The sequence below is a fragment of the Nymphaea colorata genome, chromosome 10 (assembly GCF_008831285.2).
Source record: "Nymphaea colorata isolate Beijing-Zhang1983 chromosome 10, ASM883128v2, whole genome shotgun sequence".
NCBI lineage: Eukaryota > Viridiplantae > Streptophyta > Magnoliopsida > Nymphaeales > Nymphaeaceae > Nymphaea > Nymphaea colorata.
In genome coordinates, this window is record NC_045147.1 from 23307291 (window position 1) to 23334284 (window position 26994).

General features: G+C 38.7%; 3 protein-coding genes across 4 annotated transcripts; all 3 read right to left on the reverse strand.

The window, feature by feature from the left end:
- Positions 1-1088: 1088 nt before the first annotated feature.
- Positions 1089-5726, reverse strand: LOC116262250 (beta-glucosidase 22-like). Of its 2 annotated transcripts, XM_031641427.2 has the most exons (13): positions 5157-5692; positions 4987-5050; positions 4205-4263; positions 3708-3783; positions 3529-3600; positions 3282-3369; positions 2911-3169; positions 2685-2800; positions 2086-2300; positions 1975-2000; positions 1788-1890; positions 1607-1697; positions 1089-1516 (listed from the first exon to the last, which is right to left on the reverse strand). In XM_031641427.2, exons 1-13 carry the CDS (start codon positions 5286-5288, stop codon positions 1297-1299), a joined length of 1521 nt encoding a protein of 506 aa, XP_031497287.1. In that variant the 5' UTR covers positions 5289-5692; the 3' UTR covers positions 1089-1296. The 2 variants fall into 2 exon arrangements, 1 of the variants encoding a protein (XP_031497287.1); XR_004174435.2 differs by lacking the exon at positions 1089-1516 and having other exon boundaries at positions 1788-1868; positions 5157-5726.
- A 4825-nt stretch (positions 5727-10551) lies between these two features.
- Positions 10552-14924, reverse strand: LOC116262251 (beta-glucosidase 22-like). Its single transcript, XM_031641428.2, has 13 exons — positions 14597-14924; positions 14427-14490; positions 13685-13743; positions 13173-13248; positions 12994-13065; positions 12747-12834; positions 12376-12634; positions 12150-12265; positions 11545-11759; positions 11435-11460; positions 11250-11352; positions 11069-11159; positions 10552-10978 (listed from the first exon to the last, which is right to left on the reverse strand). Exons 1-13 carry the CDS (start codon positions 14726-14728, stop codon positions 10759-10761), a joined length of 1521 nt encoding a protein of 506 aa, XP_031497288.1. The 5' UTR covers positions 14729-14924; the 3' UTR covers positions 10552-10758.
- A 9728-nt stretch (positions 14925-24652) lies between these two features.
- LOC116263303 (phytochrome A-associated F-box protein-like) lies at positions 24653-26750 on the reverse strand. The gene is made up of 2 exons (XM_031642990.2): positions 26480-26750; positions 24653-26207 (listed from the first exon to the last, which is right to left on the reverse strand). Exon 2 carries the CDS (start codon positions 26135-26137, stop codon positions 25007-25009), a length of 1131 nt encoding a protein of 376 aa, XP_031498850.1. The 5' UTR covers positions 26138-26207; positions 26480-26750; the 3' UTR covers positions 24653-25006.
- Between the last annotated feature and the right edge of the window lie 244 nt (positions 26751-26994).

Below are 26994 nucleotides of genomic sequence, written 5' to 3' on the forward strand. Positions count from 1 at the left end.
GTGTCGGCACCCACATCCCGCACTACATAGGCTAGTTGTTTTCTGTTTTTAAGGCTATTCATCACATTTAAATTGATGTCTTTTGTTTATGTAAATTAAATAAAGAATATAGTTACATGCGTGCTTGGCCCCCTATCTCACCCTTCTATGAGCTAAAAAGCAATAGCGTTGTTCTCCAGTTCTTTATCGCTTACATGTTAGTTATAACATGAAATCTCTCTCTTTCTCTTTCTCTCTCTCTCTCTCTCTCTCTCTCTTCTATATATATATGTCCGTGTGTGTTGGAGGACAACAAAAGGCCTTGTTTTTGTTTTTCTGGTGGACTGATGTTCAATTGCCCTAATTGTTTGTATATTATAGATCCATTTGTGGTTCAATCTGTTTTTTCTTTAAATAAAAAATTATCCACTACATCCAAGCCCTTCAATGGTACAATACAAGATTTAGAGAAATGGGTGACCCGCTTTCTCGTTGAAACTTAAAAAACAAGTGCAAAATTTGCTTATAGTCTCATCCCGACCTATAAAATAGGCATTGATGGGTAGCATAACTATATACCCGTACTATAATTTCTATGAATATGTTTGGAATGACTAACTATTAATTTTAATTAATTGTTCTATCCACAATAGACAACACGAAACTTTATTTAGATGAAATCCATATGGCATGTATGAATTGCTTTACTCATCTACTTAAAATTTGAGGTTGTATAATTGCTTCCCACCCTTTATTATGCAATCTTTGAAGTATACGATTCAATCACCCAAGAATGACCCTCTTGCAGTGAAACACGCAACAAGATCGTTTTCACAATCTGCCGACATTCATTTACCAGCCAGCCTTAAGTTTTGTTCTTTTGGTTATTAGGCACAATATGGATTCATGTTCAAAGAATAATTATCTACCTCTGTGAGAAAGGCTCACAGAATCCAAATAGATTGTCGAAAGCACCTTATTTCTGAATAAAAACGAAAAGGAACCAGAGAACAAGAAAGTGATGGTCACACCAGAAAGAGCAATGCCTGTTATTGACTTGAGAGTAAAATGAGCGGCAGTGGGAAGTAATTGATCTCCAAAAAAAAAAAGTGAGGGAAAGATGAACATGATTACATCTTAAATTTTTTCGGTCCATCCGAAACATAGAAATCTTACAGTTCAGATCAGGTCAGACAGGACCTCTCCAGAACTTAAACCCCTCATTCATCTTCTGTCAATAGCTCAAGTTATAGATACATTTGATAAATAAAAATAAATGTTGGCACTGCTACTGTGTAGGAGCAATAACTCTACCTTCTAAGTAGATTGATAGGAAGATACAACAGCTTTTTCTATCTTCACGTTGTTCCTCTTCAGGAAATCAGAATACCAGTGTGCTGATTGTCTGGGGTGTCGAGGGAGATTTTTATCCGTAAAGTCCACTTCAATGAGCCCGTACTTAACTTGGTAACCGAATAATATTTCAAACATGTCGAGGAATGACCAAACAAAGTATCCTTTAGTGTTTGATCCGTTCCTGTGCAAAACACAAGCTTATGTTAAAACGAAGACCTTAGAGATATAAAAATTACTTGACCACGATCTCGCTTTGGGCAGATTTGAGTACCTTACAGCTTTCAGCACAAACTCAAGATAGCTATTCAAATAATCAACGCGTTCATAGTCTTCCAGTTTCACGTTCAGGCCTATTCCACGACCTGGCAGAACATAAAACGCATAAGGGATGCCAAATAAGTGATCGCAATTCTTCCTTGTTCAGAAGATTTTGTGGGAGGAGCAGGTATTACCATTTTCATGAACGTAAATCGGAGGGTTTCCGTAAGTCTTCTGTATGTATTCCAGCATTCGTTCTATTCCCGAGGGGGTGACTGAAATTACAATTGGTGGGGGCTGTGAAAAACTGTGTCAGCTCATGACCAGGTCCTTTCCTAACTCAAAAAAAAAAAAGCATGACAAACGTCTCTTCAAACTTACCCCTGATGATGATTGATTTCCCTGCACTGCACCACAGTGAGATCAAGATCATGAGCCTACGATCACGTTACACTGACAAGAATTTGATAAAGAAGATGGTGATATACATACCAAAAGTAGCAAACATATCACCGGTATAGTCTCGCAGACCATCTCCAGGTCTAAGTTTATCGGCAATTGTGATGGTAGCGTAATGGTTTATCCCGATGAAATCGAAGGCGCCCTTCACTAATTGTGACTGGCTTTTGGTGAAAGCTGGCAGCCTCGAGCCTGCATTCTTCTTCATAATTTCGGGGTAGTCTCCAAACACCAGAGGGTTAAAGAACCTGTTTTCAGTCACAAGATGAACAGAGTAATAATTGCTAGTAGAATAGCCATTCAACCCATTTTCATGAATCAAAGTATTCCCTGAATAATGAACTGCTGAGATTTGGGGACCTAAAATGACTTGGTTGAGGATCCAGACTGAGTTTCAATCAGGCTTACAATGTCGATCATTTTACCCCTGTAACTTACGGGGAAGCTGGCCAGTTGCAACCAAGTCCACCGGACATGAACCCAGCATCGGTCTCAAGTACATGATAAGGCCTTCCTGTTAACAGGCCTAGAACGTGCATTTTCAGATTGACCTTCTTTACTATTTTAACAGGCCTAGAACTTGCTTTTTCAGATTTACATTCTTTACTATTTCTATTTCTATATCAACTTACCATCCGACCATGAAATCGAGCGCTCTTTGGGTTGCCGCAACATCCTCAGTCTTGTTTGTTTGAGGTTCCATCCAGAATGTATAGATTGAAATTCCTATCCAACCGTTTTGTTTGGCCTGCATATAAACTATATATTCAGTGCTTTTTTTCTTTCTTTCTTTCTACTCTTTGCAAGAAATGAAAAAAATGCATGTAACAAATTGTGGATGAACGTATCAGAACTTGCCTGATATTTTTCCATGTAGAGTCTAGCAGCTTCTGCATGTGCTAGCAACTGATTATGAGTGGCAACGTATGGCTCTACTGAGGAATTTCCAGCTGTGCAGTTCTGCATTCCAAATGGATGCGAGCAATGTTCAGGTGGCATGCTCCCTTGGTCATAAGCGCCAAGTGACACTATATTGGGCTCATTCAATGTGCTCCAATACTTCACCCTGTCACCAAATTCTCTGAAACAAACATCTGCATATGCTCTGAAATCTTCCCTGGATATCATCAAGAGCCATAACTGTGAAACTGAGGCTGATGTTCTTTTCCAGAAACAAAAGTTTTTGTAAAGATTGTATTTCATATAGGAGGTGAAGATGGTGAAATTACACAATTTTTTGACTCAACCATCCTTCGTATTCATCTTCAAGCACTTGAGGGATATCAAGATGGTGGAGAGTGACGTGGGGTTCAATTCCTGTTTTCAGTTTTCCAATAGAAAGGAGAGTTTCTTAAGACTAAGCAAAGCCTACATCAACCATCATCTCTCTCTCCCTCCCTCTCACAAACACACATACAGGAAACATACAACGTTAAACCTATATCTGTTTTCTTAGGAGGACAATAGAAACCATACCATAGCTAATTAATTCATTGATAAGGTTATTGTAGTACTGCAGGCCCTTCGGGTTGATGGCACCTCTTCCTTCTGTACTAGAAATCAAGAAATACCTTGTGAAATTCCCGTGCAGCTTGAAACTACATGACACCATTAAGAAACTTCGGTGGTACGAAACAGAAAGTCAGAATTTTCACCTGGAAGCAGCCTTGTCCATGAAATAGAAAACCTGTAAGCATCTAATCCCATATCTGACATGAGTTTGACATCTTCCTGCAGTATTTAAACTTAAGTGTAGCAGGTAAATCTGTCCTGTTGAATTAGTGCATGCACGCGACTACCTTCACTTCACGAGGCTACAGTAAGGCGTTAATGATGACATTTTCATGCTCGCAATCACATGTTTGGACTCCAAGAAATTTGAACAATGCGACAAGGAAATCAGCTTCACTAAAACGTAAACATGAGTTTTCTACCACCATGGGATTCTGATTTCAATTGACAGCAACTACACATTAAAGTAGGTTCGAGTTTGCAGTAGTATAGTTCTCTCAACTGCAGCCTGTCCAATTACCAGCGTCTGAGACAGATGCTTCAGTGTCCACGAAATATACATATATATATAGACACACACACACACACATCTCGAGAGAAAGAGAAAGAGAGAGTATCTTCAGAGTGTAAGATCCTATACCTTGTATCTGTGGTATTGATCAGCAGCTATGTCAAAGTTGCTGTTGTCCATCATTTTTCCTGAAATACACCAACTGTTAAAATCCGTGTGATCTTCTTACTGATTCTCTCTCCTTTTTATGATACCATGTAAAGAAATCGGAAATTTTTCAATTCATAATGCAACATTATGTTTTATCTTATAGCCCATCAGAAGGGCTAGTATACTGGTGCTCTTTAGATCGGCTACTCAAAAACATGCTAGGAGTTGGTATTTTACTCTAATGACACATAAGATATTAATAGCAATTATCTTTTCTCTTGCTGTTGGTGAATGTACCAGTTCCAGTGCAACTCAGCAGACTTTAGTTGGACCAACGTTTTGGTGCTTAAACCTGAACCGCATGTTATTAGCACTATTTACTAACTGATCGCCGTTATGGCAAATTGTTTCCCAAACGGACTCAGCAAGCTTGAGGGCTTGGGTTCAATAATCCTGGAAGGAATTATTATTAAGTGCGAACAAGCGGGTTTATCTAGAGTTCCTCTGAAAACCATTTCCCTTCAAATCCAGTATTTCCTTTTCTTTGAACTCCACCTAAAGTAAATACCTTCTCCCAAACAGAGCGAAGTGTAAAAGTCGTCCAATATAATGCCTAGAACCTACATAGAGATAGAATTCCGGCAACAACTTCCACTACCATCATCCAAGAAAGAGGAAAAAACTGATCTGGCCAACCAATGATAAAAGTATAAGGTCTTGAAATTACTTAAAAAGCTTTAAAAGTAGGAAGTTTTTCTCACCAGAACGAACGTAAGTGTCCCAAATGCTAGGACTCCTCCCATCCTCTGCCGCTGCTCCTTCTACCTAAAAGTTTTCACCCACAATTTAACTTCCTTCATGTGCCCATTCCCACAACAGGTAAGCAAAGAATCATGAAACCGAAAATAAAAGCAAGTGAGAGAAGTGGCACTTGAATGGCAGAAGTTCCTGCTCCAAAAACAAAGTCCGGTGGGAAGTCATCCCTGCTGATCTGATGGGTCTCCTGGAACAACACACCAACCAGCAATAGCGATAGAAAGAGCAAAGAAGCAGCCCACCCCATCTTCCCCACCTTGTAAGAAGCAGCCCTCTTCTGTCACTGATAAGGGGGAACACTAGAACAGCCCCTTGCGTTTATGTAGAGAAGCCAATGCATGAGAACGCCTCCCCACAACAAAAAAAAAAAGGGATTCTGAGAAGAACGGGCTTCCACCGATTTCACAAGTCGAGACACGGGATATGGTTATCAAAGCCTTATGAACTGACTTACATATTTTAACAAAAATCATGTACTAAAACTTGAACTTTTCTAATTTATGAGGGTAGCCGAGGCCCCTCTGGCCCTCTGGGCTGGATTATATGATCTGCTCGGAAAATTTTAAGACATTTACCATCCTATTGTCCCTGGAATTTGGGAGGCGGATTTTGTCCATGAACTTGTTTGGCGGTGCCCACTTCGCTGGAAAAAAGACAAGGTCACGTAGTCTTTTTTCCAATTTCTGTATAAGTTGTCAGGTGGTCGGAAAACTTTATCTGGATTCTAAATAGATGAGTTTGTGCTGTAGCATTTCAATATCAGCTTAGTTTCCTGATGAAGTGTTTGTATTGTGACAGCTGACATCTCACTAATCACTATCCAGAGAGAGAGAGAGATTGGCTGAGCCACTGCAGTTCTGGCGATTGGTTTGAGTTCAATTTTTTCACTACTTTTAGAGGACTTTCCTTACACGCTACAGGAGGAACGTGATGTTCTGGCGTGACTCGTGAGGATAAGTTCCTGGAATGAATGGCTTGGGGAGGTCATGAGAGGACATCATAGTAGCTGACCAGAACGGTTCCGAGTTCCTCAACCACCAACATTCTCTGGCTTGGATTGCCCTCTCAGATCAAGACGTGTGTGTTCCTGTTCGTAGATCTGGCGTAGATTCCATCTCTTTTGGTGTCTTCTTCTTTTTTTCTTCATCCAGATGATATCGTAGAAAGTTCCTTCGTATATTAATAAAGTTAATGTCTAAATTAAAATTGCTATCAACCGTTCCAGACGCCTTCAAACTGCTTTTGATGTAGCAGACACGTGGTACAGGAACACGTTGTACAGAAACAAGCAAAAGAATCATAAACCCAAGAATTTGACTTTGTTCTATGTCCTTTCGAATGGATCATATATCTGTCATTATGAAAATGAAGTGAAATGACCAGCTTGTTTCTTTTTCTTTATCATTAAACTGTACTCAGATTTGATTTCCAACTTTCCTGTTGGATCTTGCACTGTTATTTCATATTTCTGTCTCTCTCACGAGGAATATTCTTCATTTGAAAGGGAAACTGTCGCACTAGATCTGAAAGCCTAATTTTTTTCACAATCTTTACCTGCGCAAGTATTAATATTTGTGGGAATTTGAAAAAGGTTGGCTTTAAGTGGCTTCAAGAGGTATAGAACAACTGGTTGGGTTATGGGGGTGCGAGAAAATATACATCTTGTTCGATTTTTGTGGGTGTCATGCCTGTCACCTCTGCCTTTCTCTAACTTTTTCTAGATGCCACCAACTTCAATTGTAAACTATCTAGATCTTGAAAATTCATTTTGATATTAAATCACTAAAATCGTGTCTTACATACTCTTTTGATTTACTTCAGATAATTTCTTGTTCTAACACCATAATTACTCTTTTATTGGCAAGCCCATGGCTATGAATCATTCTGCCTGCCTAGAGTGTCCGCCAGCGTAATGAACCAAACTAAATGATTCAACTATATATCGGGCCACACTCCAGCATGTGGGGATGCTTCAACAAATTCCTGCTTTTATTGTCCAAAAATATTGCTTCTTTGTTCCCACTAGAAGTTAATCCATCAAGATAGCAGAAATCTTGAGTCAAAATCCAAAACCGGTAGTACCAAGAATCGGCATGGTCCCAAATGAAGTGATGTTTTCAAGACTTCTAACTTCAAGTAAATTAGAACAACTTCTATCAGTTTAGTTGCAAAGTTACAGTTTAACATTAAAGTAAGTTCATGAAATTAAAAATTGAGAAGTATTTTTGAATTGATAACATGTGTCCGACCAGTTTTCATATTCTACTGTTGTTGATATACTCGTCGACGGGGAGTGATGATGATGCTCCTGAAGAAAATTGTCGCAGATTAATGATTTCCTTAGCGGTTCCATCCCGACCATCCGGTTCAAGCAACACCACATATAGATTTTCAGTAGGAAGTATTGGTCTGGAACTTCGGCTTCTTGCTTGTGAGGACTGGCTCATCTGCTCTCCATAATTTCCTTATCCTTTCCCTGTGGATTACTTTTAACAATCTGTTCAAGCTGGAGATCATCATCTCTTAACTTTGTTCTCTCCATAATTGACAGTGATGTGTTTATAAAACTCAAAGTGGAATAGCAATTCCAACATCTAGACCTGTGTCCTCATAACACCCATGAAAACCAAAATCTCTTGGCTGAAACTTAGAAAGAAGAGATGCAAATCGTATGAACTAATATCTTTCGCCGCCGATCATATCGGCCTGGAAATAGCAAGGGAGTTGGGTATGAGCTAAAATCCTCTGGACATCTTGAGCTCCATCCGCACCATATAAATAGCAAGGGGCAGATTCAGGTGAGGTAGCAGACGTTGAGACCATAGTCATAAATAACGTCTCGGAGTTTTAAATGGCGATGTTTTTTTCGGGTATAATACGACAAACTTGAAAAAAACTTAAAAAATATGATAAATTTTTAAAAATTTTAAAAACTAAAAATGAGAGAAAAATAAAATAAGTGAGAAACTAATAATACAATCATCAAAAGATAAGTAGTTTTACAACAAATAAAAAAATAAAAATAAACTGTTTGGCATTAAAAAACTTAAAAAAATGAAAAAGTGAACGAAAGCAAAACAAACATTTTTTTAATGTGTTTTTTCAAAAAAATACATTTTTATGTGTTTTTTTTTCAAAAAAACTCATTTTCTGTGACTATCTTTGAGACTCTCATGGGCTCAGTGAAAGCTTTTTCCGGTGTAGCCAGGCTGCACTAAACCCAAGATTGAAAGAAGCCTTAATTGATGTCTTAAGTAGTGACTGAGCAAGAAATTTCTAGCTGACAGACATTCCAAGTATAAATTTCAAATCTCAAGGGGCACTGAAAATTAATGAAGTTTTTGTATGTAAATAATGTAATTTTTTTAGACTGTTGTGGGCACATTATGTTGCTCCGCCACTGGACTCTTTAGGTATGAGGTATCTTAGAATTAGTTCTTAATCAGCTAAGGGTCTGTTCTCTTCTACAAGTACAAAGCTTTTGCTTGAGTTAGTGTATACTGCTTTTCTGACCAAATTAACGACATACTTAAAATTTTAAAATCTTGACCTCCTTCCACCTAAGGCCATGTTTGATCACCTCAATCTCAGATCCATCGTTCTTTTAATATAAAACGAATTTGAAAGACAAAATATCTAAAATCCACCATTTGTTTAAACAATAGATCTCTTTGGCTTGGAATCTGAGATGGGGCCATCAAACGTCCTCTAAAAGACTTTGCCACCACAAATTGTGTCTAGGAACTGCCACAGAACCTTTTTCGTTATTTTCGCTTTATGACAAAGAGCAGTTAAAGACCCCCAACCTCTTAAGAGGCCGGATTCTGAAGGGCGTAGAGTAGCTGGTCGGGTTGGTGGGCCAGTGAAAGCCTGATCGTTAGTTTGATTCCTATAAATGCTACTTATCTTGACTGCAAATGGTGGATGCATGTACTCCAGTGATAGGTGTCTCACTTCCTATTACATCTCAAAACAATCATGAACCTGAAGGGTAGTTTCCATTTCTTAACAAATTGTTACTTAATGGTCCTGCATCAACCTCAGAGTGAACCCCAACCACCATGTCTTGCCAGAATGACACCATATATAATGCCATAATTTTGAGAGAATTAACCTTTAATGTAGCCAAGCATGTCCTTAAATAAGAAGACATGAATTGTCCATAGTACACATCGATGGGTTGGATATAAGTGAAAATTTTTCACTCAAGTGGTCGTCATCTCATATGCAATCAAGCTAAAATTGTATATATTATGAATACACACATTTATATATATATAAAACAAATATACATTCAAATTTTTTGAGATATGCCGTATCGGTACTCGCATTCGAACATGCACTGACATCCGCATCCCGCAATACATAGGCTAGTTGTTTTCTATTTTTAAGGTTGTTCATCACATTTAGATCGATATGTCTTTTGTTCATGTAAATTAAATAAAGAATATAGTTACATGGGTGCCTGGCCCCCTATCTCACCCTTCTGAGTTAAAAAGCAATCGGGTTGTTCTTCAGTTTTTTATCGGTTACATGTTAGTTATAACATGAAAAGAATCTCTCTTTCAGACCCACCATTCATTCGTCTTCTTTTCTTGTTTTGTCATTCCCCTCACCTGTCTGCTTCTTAGGGTTGTGTTTGGAAGTTGTGGCTCATTCACATTTGAGGGCAACAAAAAGCTTTTTTTTTTCCTAGGTGGACTGACGTTCAATTGCACTAATTGTTTGTATATTATAGATCCATTTGTGGTTCAATCTGTTTTTCTTTAAATAAAAAATTATCCACTACATCCCCTCCCTTCAATTGTACAATACAAGATTTAGAGGAATGGGTGACCTCCTTTATCGTTCAAACTTAAAAAAAAGGTGCAAAATTTGCTTATAGTATCATCCCGCCTTATAAAATAGGCATTGATGGTAGCATAACTATATACCGGAACTATGATTTCTATGAATATGTTTGGAATGACTAACTATACATTTTAATTAATTGTTCTATCCACAATAATAGCACGAAACTTTAATTAGATGAAATCCATATGGCATGTATGAATTGCTTTACTCATCTACTTAAAATTTGCGGTTGTATAATTGCTTCCCACCCTTTATTATGCAATCTTTGAAGTATACGATTCAATCAACCAAGAATGACCCTCTTGCAGTGAAACACGCACCATGATGAGCCACGCTACTTGGCTGCTAATGATGGCAAAGGGCCTGGTTCGTTTTCAAAATCAGCCGACATTCAATCACCAGCCTTAAGTTTTGTTCTTTTGGTTATTAGGCACAATATGGATTCATGTTCAAAGAATAATTATCTACATCTGTGAGAAAGGCTCACAGAATCCAAATAGATTGTCGAAAGCACGTTATTTCTGAATAAAAACGAAAAGGAACCCGAGAATAAGAAAGTGATGGTCACACCAGAAAGAGCAATGCCTGTTATTGACTTGAGAGTAAAATGAGCGGCAGTGGGAAGTAATTGATCTCCAAAAAAAAAAGAAGTGACGGAAAGATTAACATGATTGCATCTCAAATTTTTTTGGTCGATCCGAAACATAGAAATCTCACGGTTCAGGTCAGATCAGACAGGATCCCTAGGTTCACGAACTTAAACCCCTCATTCATCTTCTGTCAATAGCTCAAGTTATAGATACATTTGATAAATAAAAATAAATGTTGGCACTGCTACTGTGTAGGAGCAATAACTCTACCTTCTAAGTAGATTGATAGGAAGATACAACAGCTTTTTCTATCTTCACGTTGTTCCTCTTCAGGAAATCAGAATACCAGTGTGCTGATTGTCTGGGGTGTCGAGGGAGATTTTTATCCGTAAAGTCCACTTCAATGAGCCCGTACTTAACTTGGTAACCGAATAATATTTCAAACATGTCGAGGAATGACCAAACAAAGTATCCTTTAGTGTTTGATCCGTTCCTGTGCAAAACACTAGCTTATGTTAAAACGAAGACCTTAGAGATATAAAAATTACTTGACCACGATCTCGCTTTGGGCAGATTTGAGTACCTTACAGCTTTCAGCACAAACTCAAGATAGCTATTCAAATAATCAACGCGTTCATAGTCTTCCAGTTTCACGTTCAGGCCTATTCCACGCCCTGGCAGAACATAAAACGCATAAGGGATGCCAAATAAGTGATCGCAGTTCTTCCTTGTTCAGAAGATTTTGTGGAAGGAGCAGGTATTACCATTTTCATGAACGTAAATCGGAGGGTTTCCGTAAGTCTTCTGTATGTATTCCAGAATTCGTTCTATTCCCGAGGGGGCGACTGGAATTACAAATGGTGAGGGCTGTGAAAAACTGTGTGTGTCAGCTCATGGCCAGGTCCTTTCCTAACTAAAAAAAGCATGACAAACATCTCTTCAAACTTACCCCTGATGATGATTGATTTCCCCGCACTGCACGACAAGAGATCAAGATCATGAGCCTACGATCACGTTACACTAACAAGAATTTGATAAACAAGATGGTGATATACATACCAAAAGTAGCAAACATATCACCGGTAAAGTCTCGCAGACCATCTCCAGTTCGAGGTTTATCCGCAATTGTCATGGTAGTGTAATGGTTTATCCCGATGAAGTCGAAGGCGCCCTTCACTAATTGTGACTGGCTTTTGGTGAAAGATGGTAGCCTCGAGCCTGCATTCTTCTTCATAATTTCGGGGTAGTCTCCAAACACCAGAGGGTTAAAGAACCTGTTTTCAGTCACAAGATGACTACTCTGATAGAGTAATAATTGCTAGTAGAATAGCCATTCAACCCATTTTCCTGAATCAAAGTATTCCCTGAATAATGGATTGCTGAGAATTGGGGACCTAAAATAACTTGGTTGAAGATCCAGACTGAGTTTCAATCAGGCTTACAATGTCGATCATTTTACCCCTGTAACTTACGGAAGCTGGGCAGTTGCAACCAAGTCCACCGGACATGAGCCCCGCATCGGTCAGAAGTACATGATAAGGCCTTCCTGTTAACAGGCCTAGAACTTGCATTTTCAGATTGACCTTCTTCACTATTTTAACAAGCCTAGAACTTGCCTTTTCAGATTTACATTCTTTACTATTTCTATTTCTATATCAACTTACCATCCGACCACGAAATCGAGGGCTCTTTGAGTTGCCGCAACATCCTCTGTCTTGTTTGTTTGAGGTTCCATCCAGAATGTATAGATTGAAATTCCTACCCAACCGTTTTGTTTGGCCTGCATATAAACTATATATTCAGTGCTTTTTTCCTTTCTTTCTTTCTACTCTTTGCAAGAAATGAAAAACATACATGTTACAAATTGTGGATGAACGTATCAGAACTTGCCTGATATTTTTCCATGTAGAGTCTAGCAGCTTCTGCATGAGCTAGCAACTGATTATGAGTGGCAACGTATGGCTCTACTGAGGAATTTCCAGCTGTGCAGTTCTGCATTCCAAATGGATACGAGCAATGTTCAGGTGGCATGCTCCCTTGGTCATAAGCGCCAAGTGACACTATATTGGGCTCATTTAATGTGCTCCAATACTTCACCCTGTCACCAAATTCTCTAAAACAAACATCTGCATATGCTCTGAAATCTTCCCTGGATATGATCAAGAGCCATAACTGTGAAACTGAGGCTGATGGTCTTTTCCAGAAACAAAAGTTTTCGTAAAGATTGGCTTTCATATAGGAGATGAAGATGGTGAAATTACACAATTTTTTGACTCAACCATCCTTCGTATTCATCTTCAAGCACTTGAGGGATATCCAGATGGTGGAGAGTGACGTGGGGTTCAATTCCTGTTTTCATTTTTCCAAAAGAAAGGAGAGTTTCTTAAGACTAAGCAATGCCTACATCAATCATCATCTCTCTCTCCCTTCCTCTCACAAACACACATACGGGAAATATACAACGTTAAACCTATATCTGTTTTCTTAGGAGGACAATAGAAACCATACCATAGCTAATTAATTCATTGATAAGGTTATTGTAGTACTGCAGGCCCTTCGGGTTGATGGCACCTCTTCCTTCTGTACTAGAAATCAAGAAATACCTTGTGAAATTCCCGTGCAGCTTGAAACTACAATACACCATTAAGGAACTTCGGTGGTACGAAACAGAAAGTCAGAATTTTCACCTGGAAGCAGCCTTGTCCACGAAATAGAAAACCTGTAAGCATCTAATCCCATATCTGACATGAGTTTGGCATCTTCCTGTAGTATTTAAACTTAAGTTTAGTCGGTAAATCTGTCCTGTTGAATTAGTGCATGAACGCGACTACCTTCACTTCACGAGGCTACAGTAAGGCGTTAATGATGACATTTTACATGCTCGCAACCACATGTTTGGATTCAACAAGAAATTTGAACAATGCGACAAGGAAATCAGCTTCACTAAAACGTAAACATGAGTTTTCTACCACCATGGGATTCTGATTTCAATTTGACAGCAACTACACATTAAAAGTAGGTTCGAGTTTGCAGTAGTATAGTTCTCTCAACAGCAGCCTGTCCAATTACCCGCGTCTGAGACAGATACTCGCTTCAGTGTCCACGCAATAGACATATATATATATATATAGAGAGAGACACACACACACACATCTCGAGAGAAAGAGAGAGTATGTATACAGAGTGTAAGATCCGATACCTTGTATCTGTGGTATTGATCAGCAGCTATGTCAAAGTTGCTGTTGTCCATCATTTTTCCTGAAATACACCAATTGTTATAATCCGTGTGATCTTCTCACTGATTCTCTCTCCTTTTTATGATACCAAGTAAAGAAATCGGAAATTTTGCAATTCTTAATGCAACAGTAAGTAGTAACTTATAGCCCATCAGAAGGGCTAGTATACTTGTGCTCTTTAGATCGGCTAGTCAAAAACATGCTAGGAGTTGGTATTTTACTGTAATGACACATAAGATATTAATAGCAATTATCTTTTCTCTTGCTGTTGGTGAATGTACCACTTCCAGTGCAACTCAGCAGACTTTAGTTGGGCCAACGTTTTGGTGCGGAAACCTGAACCGCATGTTATTAGCACTTTACACTAACTGATCCCCGTTATAGCAAATTGTTTCCGAAATGGACTCAGGAAGCTTGAGGGCTTGGGTTCAATAATCCTGGAAGGAATTATTATTAAGTGCGAACAAGCGGGTTTATCTGGAGTTCCTCAGAAAACCATTACCCTTCAAATCCAGTATTTCCTCTTCTTTGAACTCCACCTAAAGTAAATACCTTCTCCCAAACAAAGAGAAGTGTAAAACACCTGCAACAACTTCCACTACCATCATCCAAAAAAGAGGAAAAAACTGACCTGGCCAACCAATGATAAAAGTATGATGTCTTGAAATTACTGAAAAAGCTTTAAAAGTTGGAAGTTTTTTTCACCAGAATGAACGTAAGTGTCCCAAATGCTAGGACTCCTCCCATCCTCTGCCGCTGCTCCTTCTACCTAAAAGTTTTCACCCACAATTTAACTTCCTTCATTTGCCCATTCCCACAACAGGTAAGCAAAGAATCATGAAACCGAAAACAAAAACAAGTGAGAGAAGTGGCACTTGAAAGGCAGAAGTTCCTGCTCCAAAAACAAAGTCCGGTGGGAAGTCATCCCTGCTGATCTGATGGGTCTCCTGGAACAACACACCAACCAGCAATAGCGATAGAAAGAGCAAAGAAGCAGCCCACCCCATCTTCCCCACCTTGTAAGAAGCAGCCCTCTTCTCTCACTGATAATGGGGAACACTAGAACAGCCCCTTGCGTTAATGTAGAGACGCCAATGCATGAGAACGGCTCCCCACAACCCCAAAATAATGGGATTTTGAGAAGAACGGGCTTCCACGGATTTCACAAGTCGAGACAAGGGATATGGTTATCAAAGCCTTATGAACTGACTTACATATTTTAACAAAAATCAAATCGGGTACTAAAATTTGAACTTTTCTAATTTATGAGGGTAGCCGAGGCCCCTCTGGGCTGGATTATATGATCAGCTCAGAAAAATCTAAGACATTTACCATTCTATTGTCCCTGGAATTTGGGAGGTCCATCGACTTGTTTGCGGTGCACACTTTGCTGGAAAAAAGACAAAGTCACGGTCTTTTTTTTCAATTTCTCTCTAAGTTGTCAGGAGGTCGGGAAACTTTATCTCGATTCTAAATAGATGAGTTTGTACTCTAGCATTTCAAATCAGCTTAGTTTCCTGATGAAGTGTTTGTATTGTGACAGCTGACATCTCACTAATCACTATCCGCAGAGAGGGAGAGAGAGATTGGCTGAGCCACTGCAGTTCTGGCGATTGGTTTGAGTTCAATTTTTTCACTACTTTTAGAGGACTTTCCTTATACGATACAGGAGGAACGTGATGTTCTGGCGTGACTCGTGAGGAAAAGTTCCTGGAATCAATGGCTTGGGGGAGGTCATGACAGGACATCATAGAAGCTGACCAGAACGGTTCCGAGTTCCTCAACCACCAACATTCTCCGGCTTGGATTGCCCTCTCAGATCAAGACGTGTGTGTTCTTGTTCGTAGATCTGGCGTAGATTCCACCTCTTTTGGTGTCGTCTTGTTTTTTTTTTCTTCCTCCAGATGATATCGTAGAACGTTTCTTCGTATATTTAATAAAAATAATGTCTAAATTAAAATTTGCTGTTAACCGTACCAGACGCCTTCAAACTTCTTTTGATTTTGCTGACATGTGGTACAGGAACAAGCAAAAGAATCATAAGCCCAAGAATTCGATTTTGATATGTCCTTTCGAAAGGTTATTTTATCTGTTCTTATGAAATGAAGTGAGATGACCATGACCAGATTGTTTCTTTTTTTTTTTTATCATTAAACTGTACTCAGATTTGATTTCCAACTTTCCTGTTGGATCTTGCACTGTTATTTCATATTTCTATCTTTCTCTCACGAGAAATATTCGTCATTTGAAAGGGAAACTGTCGCACTAGATCTGAAAGTCTAATTTTTTTTCACAATCTTTACCTGCCCAAGTATAAATATTTGTGGGAATTTTGAAAAGGTTAGCTTTAGGTGGTTTCGAGGGACATAGAACAACTGGTTGGGTTATGTGGTGTGAGAAAATATACATCTTTAGTTCTATTTTTGTGGGTGTCATGCCTGTTACCTCTGCCTTTCTCTAACTTTTGTAGATGCCACCAACTCCAATTGTAAACTATCCAGATCTTGAAAATTCATTTTGATATGAAATCACTAAAATCATGTCTCACATATTCTCTGGATTAACTTCAGATAATTTCTTGTTCTAACATCATCTTAGTTACTCTTCCATTGGCAAGCCCATGGCTATGAATCATTCTGCCAGCCTAGAGTGTCAGCCAGCATAATGAACGAAACGAAATGATTTAACTACATATCGGGCCACAATCCAGCATGTGGGGATGCTTCAACAAATTCCTGCGTTTATTGTCCAAAAATCTTTCATCTTTGTTCCCATTAGAAGTTACTCCATCAAGATAACAGAAATTTTGAGTCAAAATCCAAAACCGGTAGTACCAAGAATTGGCATGATCCGAAATGAAGTGATGTTTTCAAGACTTCTAACTTCAAGTAAAGTAGAACAACTTCTATCAGTCTAGTTAAAAAGTTACAGTTTAACATATCAAATTAAAGTAGCTTCATGAAATTAAAAATTGGGATGTATTTTTGAATTGATAACATGTGTCCGACCAGTTTTCATATTCTACTGTTGTTGATATACTCGGCGGCGAGGAGTGAGCCAAGACTCCAAATTTGTCTGGTCGAAACGATGATGCTTCTGAACAAAATTGTCGGTTGAATGAAATTGAAGATTAATGATTTCCTTGGCGGTTCCATACCAACCATCCAGTTCAACCAACACCACATATAGATTTTCAGTAGGAAGTATTGGTCTGAAACTTCGGCTTCTTGCTTGTGAGGCCAGGCTCATCCGCTCTCCATGATTTCCTTATCCTTTCCTTGTGGACTACATTTAACTAGCTGTTCAGACTGGAGATCATCATCTCTTAACGTTGCTCTCTGCATAATTGACAATGATATGCTCATAAAACTCAAAGTGGAATAGTAATTCCAACATCTAGACCAGCAAAACCAAAATCTCTTTGCTGAAACTTAGAAAAAAGAGATGCCAATCGTATGAACTAATATCCTTCGGCCATCATATTGGCCTGGAAATAGCAGGGGAGGCGGGTATGAACTAAAATCCTCCGGCCATCTTGAGCTTCATCCATCATATCAGCCTGGAAATAGCAAGGGAGGTGGGTATGAGCTAAAATCCTCTGGCCATCTTGAGCTCCATCCGCGCCATATAAATAGCAAGCGGCGGATTCAGGTGAGATAGCAGACCCGTAACAGATAGTCATGGGCTCAGACTCTCAGTAGCTTTTTCCGGTAACCAACCTGAGCTACACTCAACCTTGAAAGAAGCCTTAATTGATGTCTTAACTGCATAATCACACAAAACGCTTTTTTTTTTCCCCAAAAAAAACGCAATAAATTAACTAACTGTTTAAAACTTTCAAAAAACGTGTTTTTTAATAAAAAAGTGTTTTTTAAAAAAACGTTAAAAACTAAAAAAGGCATTTTTAACGTGTTTGTTGCGCGTTTTTCCAGTTATTTTTCAGTTTTATAATGTCAAACCGTTTTTTTTTTCATTTTCTACTTTTTATTTGTTGCAAAACTACTTATCTTTTGATGTTTGTGTTATTAGTTTCTCATTTATTTTATTTTATTCTTTATTTTTAGTTTTTTTAATTTAAAAATTTACCATATTTTTTTATTTTTTCAAGGTCGTCGTATTGTACCTTAGAAAAGTCTCGTCGTTTAAAATTCTGAGACTGATGTAAATAGTGTAATTTTTATGGGGCTGGTGTGGGCAATAATTTAGCTCCCCACCGGACTCTTTGAAGTATGAGGTAACTTGATTTAGTGTCTACTGCTCTTTTGACCAAATTAACGACATGCTTAAAGTATTAAAATCTTAACCTCCTTCCACCTAAGGCCATGTTCGATCACCTCAATCTCAGATCTATGGTTTTCTTAAATATAAAACAGTTTAGAAAAACAAAATATCTAAAGTCTACTATTTGTTTAAACAATAGATGTCTTTCGCTTGGAATCTGAGATGGGGCTATCAAACATCATTTAAAAGACTTTGTCACGACAAATCTTGTCTAGGAACTGCCACTTAACCTTTTTCATTATTTTCGCATTTCGACAAACAGCATTTAGAGATCTCAACCACTACCCCAAAAGCTGCAGAGTAGTTGGTCAGGTTGGTGGGCTAGTAAAAGTCTGGTCTTTAGTTTGCTACTTCTCTGAACTTCAAATGGTGAATGTGTTGCACTCTAGTTGATAGGTGTCACACTCTCCACTTAAGTCCCAAAATAATCAGTAAACTCCAACCACCATGTGTTTTCAAAATAACATGTCATAATTTTGCAAGAATTAACCCTCAATGTTGTCAAATATGGCCTTAAACAAGAAGACTTGAAATGTCCATAGTACACATCGATGGGTTGGATATAAGCGAGAATTTTTCACTCAAGTGGTCGTCATTGATATGCAATCTCAAAGTAACCTTCACATTTTTCTAATATCATTGATGCAAATATCGATGTCAAGTTTGCTTGCAGTTTAAGAAAATCGGTTAAGTTGATTAAAGAAACAAGAGAAGAAGTGCCCTTTTTTTTTTTTGCATATACACAACATTAAAAGCATTATTTGACTTGTAAAGGAAACTATGAGAAACATAAAATTTTATGTTATCACCTATGTTGCATGGGCACTTCAATAAGGTCATCATACTCATGTCATTGTACATGTATCTAAAGTGGATACTTAGACACACTTGCATACTTTTTAGATCAAAACTGATCAAAACTACTTATTTTTACTTGATTTAATTATTTTTCTAATTCAATTTTCATTCTGTTTTGAAGAGCTATTGTTCTCTGACATATTATGTTTTTAATTGTATCTATTTTGCGTGCATGCACACACACACACATACACATATATATGTAATATATATATATATATATACTGTTGCATCCATTTACCCACATTTTTTAAAATTTTTATGCATGTGTCGGTGTGTCTACGTGACCTAGGTTACAACTCAAGTGAAGCTGGTTATGTTCTCTGGTGTGCTCGTTTCACAAATGACCAGAATGCTCTACGACAAAGAAATCCAAACCCTGCGTTCCTCCTAATAATAGTAAATAGAAATCACGGAGAAGTCCGCATTAAGAAAAATCACTATTTGAAATGATGTTTAATCAATTCTAATACGCTTTAGGCGGTGCATGTATTAAAAAAGAGAGAGAGAGAGAGAGAGAGAGGGGGGGAAACCCACACTGTTTGAATGATTTCTAATCAAGTGCAAACTCAAAATAGTGTTTGCATGGGAAAAAGTTATCCCCCAAGTCCAACTGGTGACCTTCTAGTACATACACATAAAAATGAAAAAGAAATCTCAAATCCATGTGTAGCTGTTGTCAGAAACTCATGCATTATTTGGGGACATGGTGTTATGGGCAATGGATCGTGGAATGTACATTATGATTTCGTCAAATTCCTTTCAATGTTACAATTATATTTCGTAGATGCATGGACTTGGTAAGAATTCAAGATCAGGTCAGTCCCTCCTCATTTGGGTCGCCTAGCTGCATATTTGGTTCCCAATTAATTTGATAAATAAAAATAATAAGTAGTGGAGCTTGCAACTCCGTAAATTATATTTGCATCAGAAGACACGCACGGCTCCCAAGTGAGCCTTGAGAATTCGATCTTCAAAGTAAGCAATATGAGCCATGGATGATCTGGCGAGCTAGCTGATCCGTCAGGACTTTTTTTTTTTTGTGTTTTTTAGAGCCAAAAGGTTTTTCCAAAAAACTTCTAAGATTTTTAAAAATTTTACAGATGCCAAATTAAACATTTTTGAAAAAAAAAACTGGTGAACTTTTAATTTCCAAAATCTTGGGGATGGCTATATCTTCACTTATAAGTGCACGGTACTAATGAAGATTCAAAGAAAAAGTAAACATTCAACCACAGTACAGATAGTTAAAACAATAATCTCCCCAAATGAAACAACTTTTTAATAAATTTGGTATGATCTTTGTTCATAAAATTTGGACGGTGATCACCGTTTGCTTGCTGATATAGGTGAATGTGGAACTGGGATGTCAATATATTCGATTCGGATTGAATATCTAAATCAGATTTGGATTTTAAGAAATGACATTCGATGGTGGATGCATATATAAATATCCTATGAGATTTAGTTTTAAACAAATGTTATTCCAAACTCTGATTTCGATTCGGATGTGAATGTAAACAACGGATTCAGATTGTGAAATCACATCTCAAATTTGAAGAATTTAAATATAACTTATGTATTGAATCCGAATTCGAATATAAACATGTGAGAATCTAAAAACAAAAAACAGATATAGCATATCCGGCATGAATCCAAAATCCGGCAGAGAAGATTTATGACCACAAGAGAAAAAAGTCGGCAGGGGGCCACAGAAATTTGCCGTGTTCATGTGGACCTCTTCAGTGGACGAACCGTGGAGGCTTTGTTCACCACACAAGTGATTGGCAGAGCCTTACGCACTACTTCACGTGCCATTTCCATTATTCAACGGTACACAAGTCGGACGAAGCCGACACTGCCACAGCAATTATTATTTTTATTTTTATTTTTTATTTTATCAATATTCTTATTACTATTTTTTTTGTGCGTTTAATTAAATACCTTTCTTTTGAAAGAATTACACAAAACAGGCTCCGTGTGCGTGTTTTGATTATTTGGCTCGAAAGTAGAGTTGTCGGAAGAAAACTCTTCTAAGGAGACGCCAATCGACATGTAGGCATATATACCACTCTTTTGTTTCGGGTGATTCACGAAAAAGGACTGGTTATGCTGGCTGGGTTTTTTTCTTTTCTCTCGAGTTCTTATTATTTCTTTCTTCCCCGTGCTTCCTAAATAATCATAGTTCCGTAAAAATAGTATTAGTTCGTAAATAATCATCTGCATTAAGCCAACAAAAGTAACGTGTATTACTCTTTCAGACAGAGAGAGGGAGAGAGAGCGAGGAGTAGGGAATTGTTTGGGTTCGATCATGCAGAAGCAAATTTGAAATGCATTTCTTCTTTTGCAAACACGGCTTATAATAAATTTAGATTCAAATGAAGTCTTCGATGAGAACATTGATTTTTGGAATCCATGTTTCAGAAAGCATGACGTGATTACAGGTAGTGTTTGATTGTTAAGTCAAAATAATATTTATAATGAAACTATACATATTTTCTAAAACAAGAACATGGTAGTCTTGAACTATATATTTTAGAAGACGTATTTGACGAACACAATATTCTCCTTATTAGTTCGCGTTTGTTTCACAAAGACCGTCAAAGTAGCAATTCTTTTGGGAACAAGTGAAAGCAGCAGCTGCCGTGGCAAGCATTAAAATTCAATCCAAAGAAAACGAAAGTTTTCGAAATGGAAACGGGGGACGTCGATGCAGTCACGATCAAGGCCGACAGAAACCAGACGCGACGGCATTTTTCACGGTCATGCAAAAACAGGTGACATCATGAGAACACCGAGCACATTGGTATGTCTAATTGTCCACTGATTAAACAGGTTCATCGTCTTTTCTTCATTCCAATACCGCCATGAACAGTTCTCTCAGATCAGAAGTTCATTATTGACTGTGACTTGCAAGGGAAGAAAATATCTCAATTCTCCTCGGGATGAAAATATCTTCTTTCTCCCCAAGAAGAGATACCACCAGTTCCGGCCTTCCAGGTGTGGTTCTCTTTTGGACACATGCAAAACCAGAATTCATGACCCTCATCGGCCCCATCCGCCATGATCTCTGTCCGGTCTGCGTCGGTTTGGACCTCCCCATAATGTTTTCTTGCCGCTTTGCATTAGAATTCTACCAACAATACGAGCTGATCTATACGCAAGTTCTTACATACAGGTTGAGAATTGAAAACAGAAAGCAGTATTGCAGCGAGAATGGGAATCGAGGAGCAAGTCATTTCAAAGATCGATAATATCAGATGGATCGAAAGCAAGAAAAGAATAAGAAGCAGTACCGCGGAACTGTTCAAGAAGTGATGCGTCGGAATAATGTGAGATGAACAAGTGTTCTAAGGAATAGAAAATATAATATGCTGAAGCGATGATAAGCAAAATGATGATTTCAGCATCCTGTTTGTTAAGATCATTCGAAACTTCTTATTTTGATTGATTCCTAGAACTTTGTGCAGGGATACCGAACTTCCTAGAGATGGGAGATGTTGGAACGAACGTTTGACTGCATAGGATGTCAAATCCTTGAATTCTAACGAGGATCTTATACGATCCTAGTTTTAAAGGATGAGTGAGTTTCATGTATTTGTAATCTTCACAGTTTTAATCCACAGATCTCAAAGGTTTAAGAAATAGTCGGGGACTTAAATCTATCATTGTCAATCCTACACTTTGAACAGTTATAGATAAGGTCTCATGTAAGATCAAACCCTCAGATATAAGACCTCAGGCAATTAAATGCCCTTTCCACGTACGATATTCTTTTACTCGTTCTAGAAGATAACCCCAATTAATAGAACACAAATAATTAATCAGCAAATTTACTAATGGCTTCCCATTATGCATTTACTATGCAATTAATGTGACTAATTGCACCACCCAACCTATACGCACAATCTCGTGTGCGCATGCAAACGCAAGCATGAAAGCTAAATAGCACCACCACAATATTTTTGTCCTTTACGTACATACTATCGGAATACCATGTGAGTGTTTTGTAAATCTATGTTAGAAATTATAAAAAATTAATTGTAAAACACTGGAACATTGTGTTTTATGAATATGCCTTCAAGATCTAGGTAAATTCATAAAACACTTACATGACGTTTTTATTACTAAACAACACTTAAGGGAGTGTTTAGCAACAAAACACCACCATCTGTCTCAGATATTAGGGCATGTTCATGTTCATGTTTGGCAACAGGAACAAGAATACCAGCACATTGTTTCCATCTTTATAATAGATTCATAGAACACTAAGCTAGTGTTCCTACCACCCAACACACCCCTTTAAGATTTTTGGGACGGGCAACCCCAGTTTAATTCAAATTCAATTTGATATGGAAAAATGTTATTATTGTTCGTATATATAGATCAATATCCATTGTATAAGTCCCCGCACCAGAACAAGACATGCTGAAAGACTATTCTTGAAATTTTATTTTTTTTAAATCTAATTTTTCCGTTTTGAATACTTAACTATTTAATTAAAAAATATGAATAACCGATTCAACATGAGCAGTTAGAAAGTGATGATGCTGACATAGTTGCAAATACTACCCAACAAAAGCAAAAGCAAAGAAATGAATTGAAAAAGATAAAAAGAAGTGATTACCCTTTCAAGGTAAATCTATCCTGGGAGTTACACTGTTGAAACAAGCACATCCACTTTGTCACTTTAACCACAGGTAACAGGTTACCATGGTTAAGTAGTCAACAAAGCACTGCCTCCTACTTATTTTAGAGGGCATTTGCATTTATGGTTGGAAGAAAAATAGTTTCCACAATTGAATTTAACCCAACTGACCGAACCAGTGGCTGGTAAACGGTCAGTTGCTAGTTCGACTCTCCAGGAGTGTAAAATCTCTACACCAAGGAAACTGTGTGTATTCCCTGGAGGCGAGAGTATCAGCATTATGGTTTTGCACTGTGAATCACTCAGCCTCACTCTTATGTTGCAAAATAAAAGTAACAAAGGTTGGATGGAAGCTTAGACTCTTTACTGTGTGCAGTGGAACTCTTTTGATCATCCAACAATAATTTTAAAAAAACACACTTGAAGTGAAAAAGAGTTTTGTCAATGGTTACAAGTTAGGTATAAGTTTTACTTTTGAAGGTCACACCAACATTTCAAGGGGACTGGACTTCACAATTTTTCTTTTTAAAAAAAATTCATTGGGGCCCCTTTTTATGGAAGAAATCCGAAACAATAGTCTCCAAACATGTAAGAAAAGATGTGAGAAGTACGTATTTTCACATCAATTCCTCCTACCAAATTCTTACTTCTCATTAGAAAAAAGTACAGCACTAACAAAAGTCTGCCGAAGACAGGAAATGCAGCAAAGGATAAATTATATAAATGGACTCATTGAATGCGCCGGACATTCGAATTGACAGGCCAACTGTGCGTGGTATTACAGCAGAAGAAAGAACAGAAGAAATCAAGGATGATGCCGAATTGCCGATGTGAGAGTAGTACAGCACAGGAACCAGACAGGCTAACAGAGATCAGAAAAATATTTTAACCTGGAGATTCAGTTGAAAAAACATCATTTTAACGTCGATTCCAAGGCTTTACTGCATAAATTCACGTTCTTGTGGCTATTTTGCTAAAAGGTATTCTCAAGAGTGAGATGTTCAGATTGGGGTTCATTGTATGTGGGAGCACATAATAGCATTATCAAAGCTACAAGAAGAAAGGAGGAGAGCAAGAAGAGAAACAACAAAAACAGTGCCTACCCAAGCACAGTCATGTTTACAATGGAAGTGCAGATATCAGATTGAAGAAAGTAATAATGTAATATTACTGCAAACTTTTTTTTTATTACAAAAGCAAATATAAGTACCTGAATAGAAAATGTAAATAAGTCGCCATTAAAAAAAAAAATTGTTGGTCGCCGGATCACCACCAGGAAGACAGCAGATGCGAGTAAGCAATGCGTAGACCAACACATATCTATCAGTAAGGGAATGAAAAGGGGATGCAAATGTTCTGTTTGCAGAGAACTGCATTTGTCTCTTGAGACAAATCATGGAAACAACTGAATCTGATGAAACACATCACATCTCATTCAAACACTGGACGATAAGCTCCATCCAGCTTCACCAATATGAACTAGTGAGCCATTCGATTTCTAGGTGCACATGGCCTTTTCTATCCAAGCGCCAGAAACATGGCCATTCTCGCATACATAGGCCCGAACAACCGGCTCCCCATCTTCGTGATACTCCCACAGTCTCCTCAAGCAGAAGCAGGAAAGCAGATCCCAAGTGCCTTCACAGGAACAGAAGGCACAGTTCAAGCCAATCTTCTTCGCCTTGGAGTCCCTAATACTTCTCCACACTCTCGACCTCTTGAAATTCTTGAAGACTCCCCTGAAAAGCTTGTAATTCCTCTCCTCTTCGACGTGCTCGCAGCCTGGCCAGTCGCAGATGTAGAGGCAATCGCCCCTGAACCTGCTAGCCAACAGCTTATTCCCCTGCTCTCTGCTTAGATTCCATATTCCACTCGCCAAATGCGCGTCTGTAGATCGAAACTTCTTCCTCCGCTTCACGTTATAGCCAATCGTCTCCAAATTATCGACAGCCACCATTTTTTCCTGCACTGCGGACCCTTTTCTCAGTTCAACTACGCCGCGCTTGCAGTCATTTAGAGCAAACTCGTCTTCTAACATGTTGCATTCGGATTCGTCATACACAGTATCGAAGAAGAGATCATCAAACAAGGACCAAGTGGTACAACTGTCCAAAGAAGAAATGGGGCATACGCTCGATCCTTCGCCGACGGCAGACGACGTCGACATAGAGGAGTTCCTCTGAGTTACGGCATAATCGTGGTCTGGCCCGATGGCCCTCTCCAGTCCGTAGTCGTAGGTGTCAAAGAGAACGCCGGCATGGAGGAGACCGGGACAACAGACGTTAACCTTATGAAGGGAAAACCATCCGCCCGGCGGTTCGGCGTCCACCTTAGGGTTCGCCGGCCGTCCAGCGTCCGAACAAGGAAAAGGGGAGGCAAAAAGGGTGACCAAATCAGAGCTGGAGCTGTGGAGGAGATCAGAGACGACGGAAGGAATGGTGGAAGAGCACTTGGTCTTGCAGCAGACGGACTCGATGATGGCATTAAATCGGACGCAGACGCAGGCAAGGCGAGACCAGTGTCGTGGGTCGTCATCTAATTTGAAGAAGATGTTCAGGAGGACATCGTCCGAGAGGTTCCAGAGTGTGGTGGCGGTCGCCGGCTCATTATTTCTCCCGTCCGCTGCCATTTTCGCGTTTCCTTCTCGCCTTGCCTCGTCCAGCTTCCAATTTTCGCCTTCGAGTCAGGAATTCAAGATTCTGGAAGAGAAACTCCAGTCAAAATCCTAGGAATTGTCACTTCTATGCTTTTTGGGTAAAAGTGATAATGGCTCAAAACGACGTTAGAACCATCTTCTCGGAAGGTGTCCTGGGATTTCGAGTGGAGTTTGAGAACTAAGACTTTGAGAGGAGGAGATATGAACACGAACACTGGCAATGCATGATTCTCGCGGCAATAACGCACTATTCTACCAGTTTTCTAGGCACCAGAGATAAAAATTTGAGGTTTGAGAGTTGAGACACGGATGTACCAAAAACAGGAGGTCCGATCAAACGGGTGCTTCAGAAAATCGCATAACTTCTCGAAATCAATCTACTATCTTCCCTTTTGCCACCCGGTTCCCACCTGATCTTACAACTCGCAGATTCTGAAACTTGGCATCCGACGAGATGATCAAGAACAAACTAGAATGTGGGATGAGCTCCTCACGGACTCCTTCCGCCGATCCTTCCACAATTTTGGCCGCAGAACACCGAATAGCAAGTGGAGAAATTCACCAGCAGCGACTCTCACATATATGGAAAAGACGCCTTGAATATTAGTGGAGGCAAAAATTTTGGAAGAGAAAAAAACAGGCAAATTTTCAGATAACCACCATGCTTCTCGATTATTTGAGATATCGGACTTCTCATTTTTCTCAAAGTATTCATGAAAGCAGATAAGAGAGGCAGCCATTAAGGTGAGATCCATTAGAGTATGTTATTAACAGAAAACGTGGTTCCCGTGGGATTGTTCAACATTGAGCACCGGAAAAGGCGCCATGTT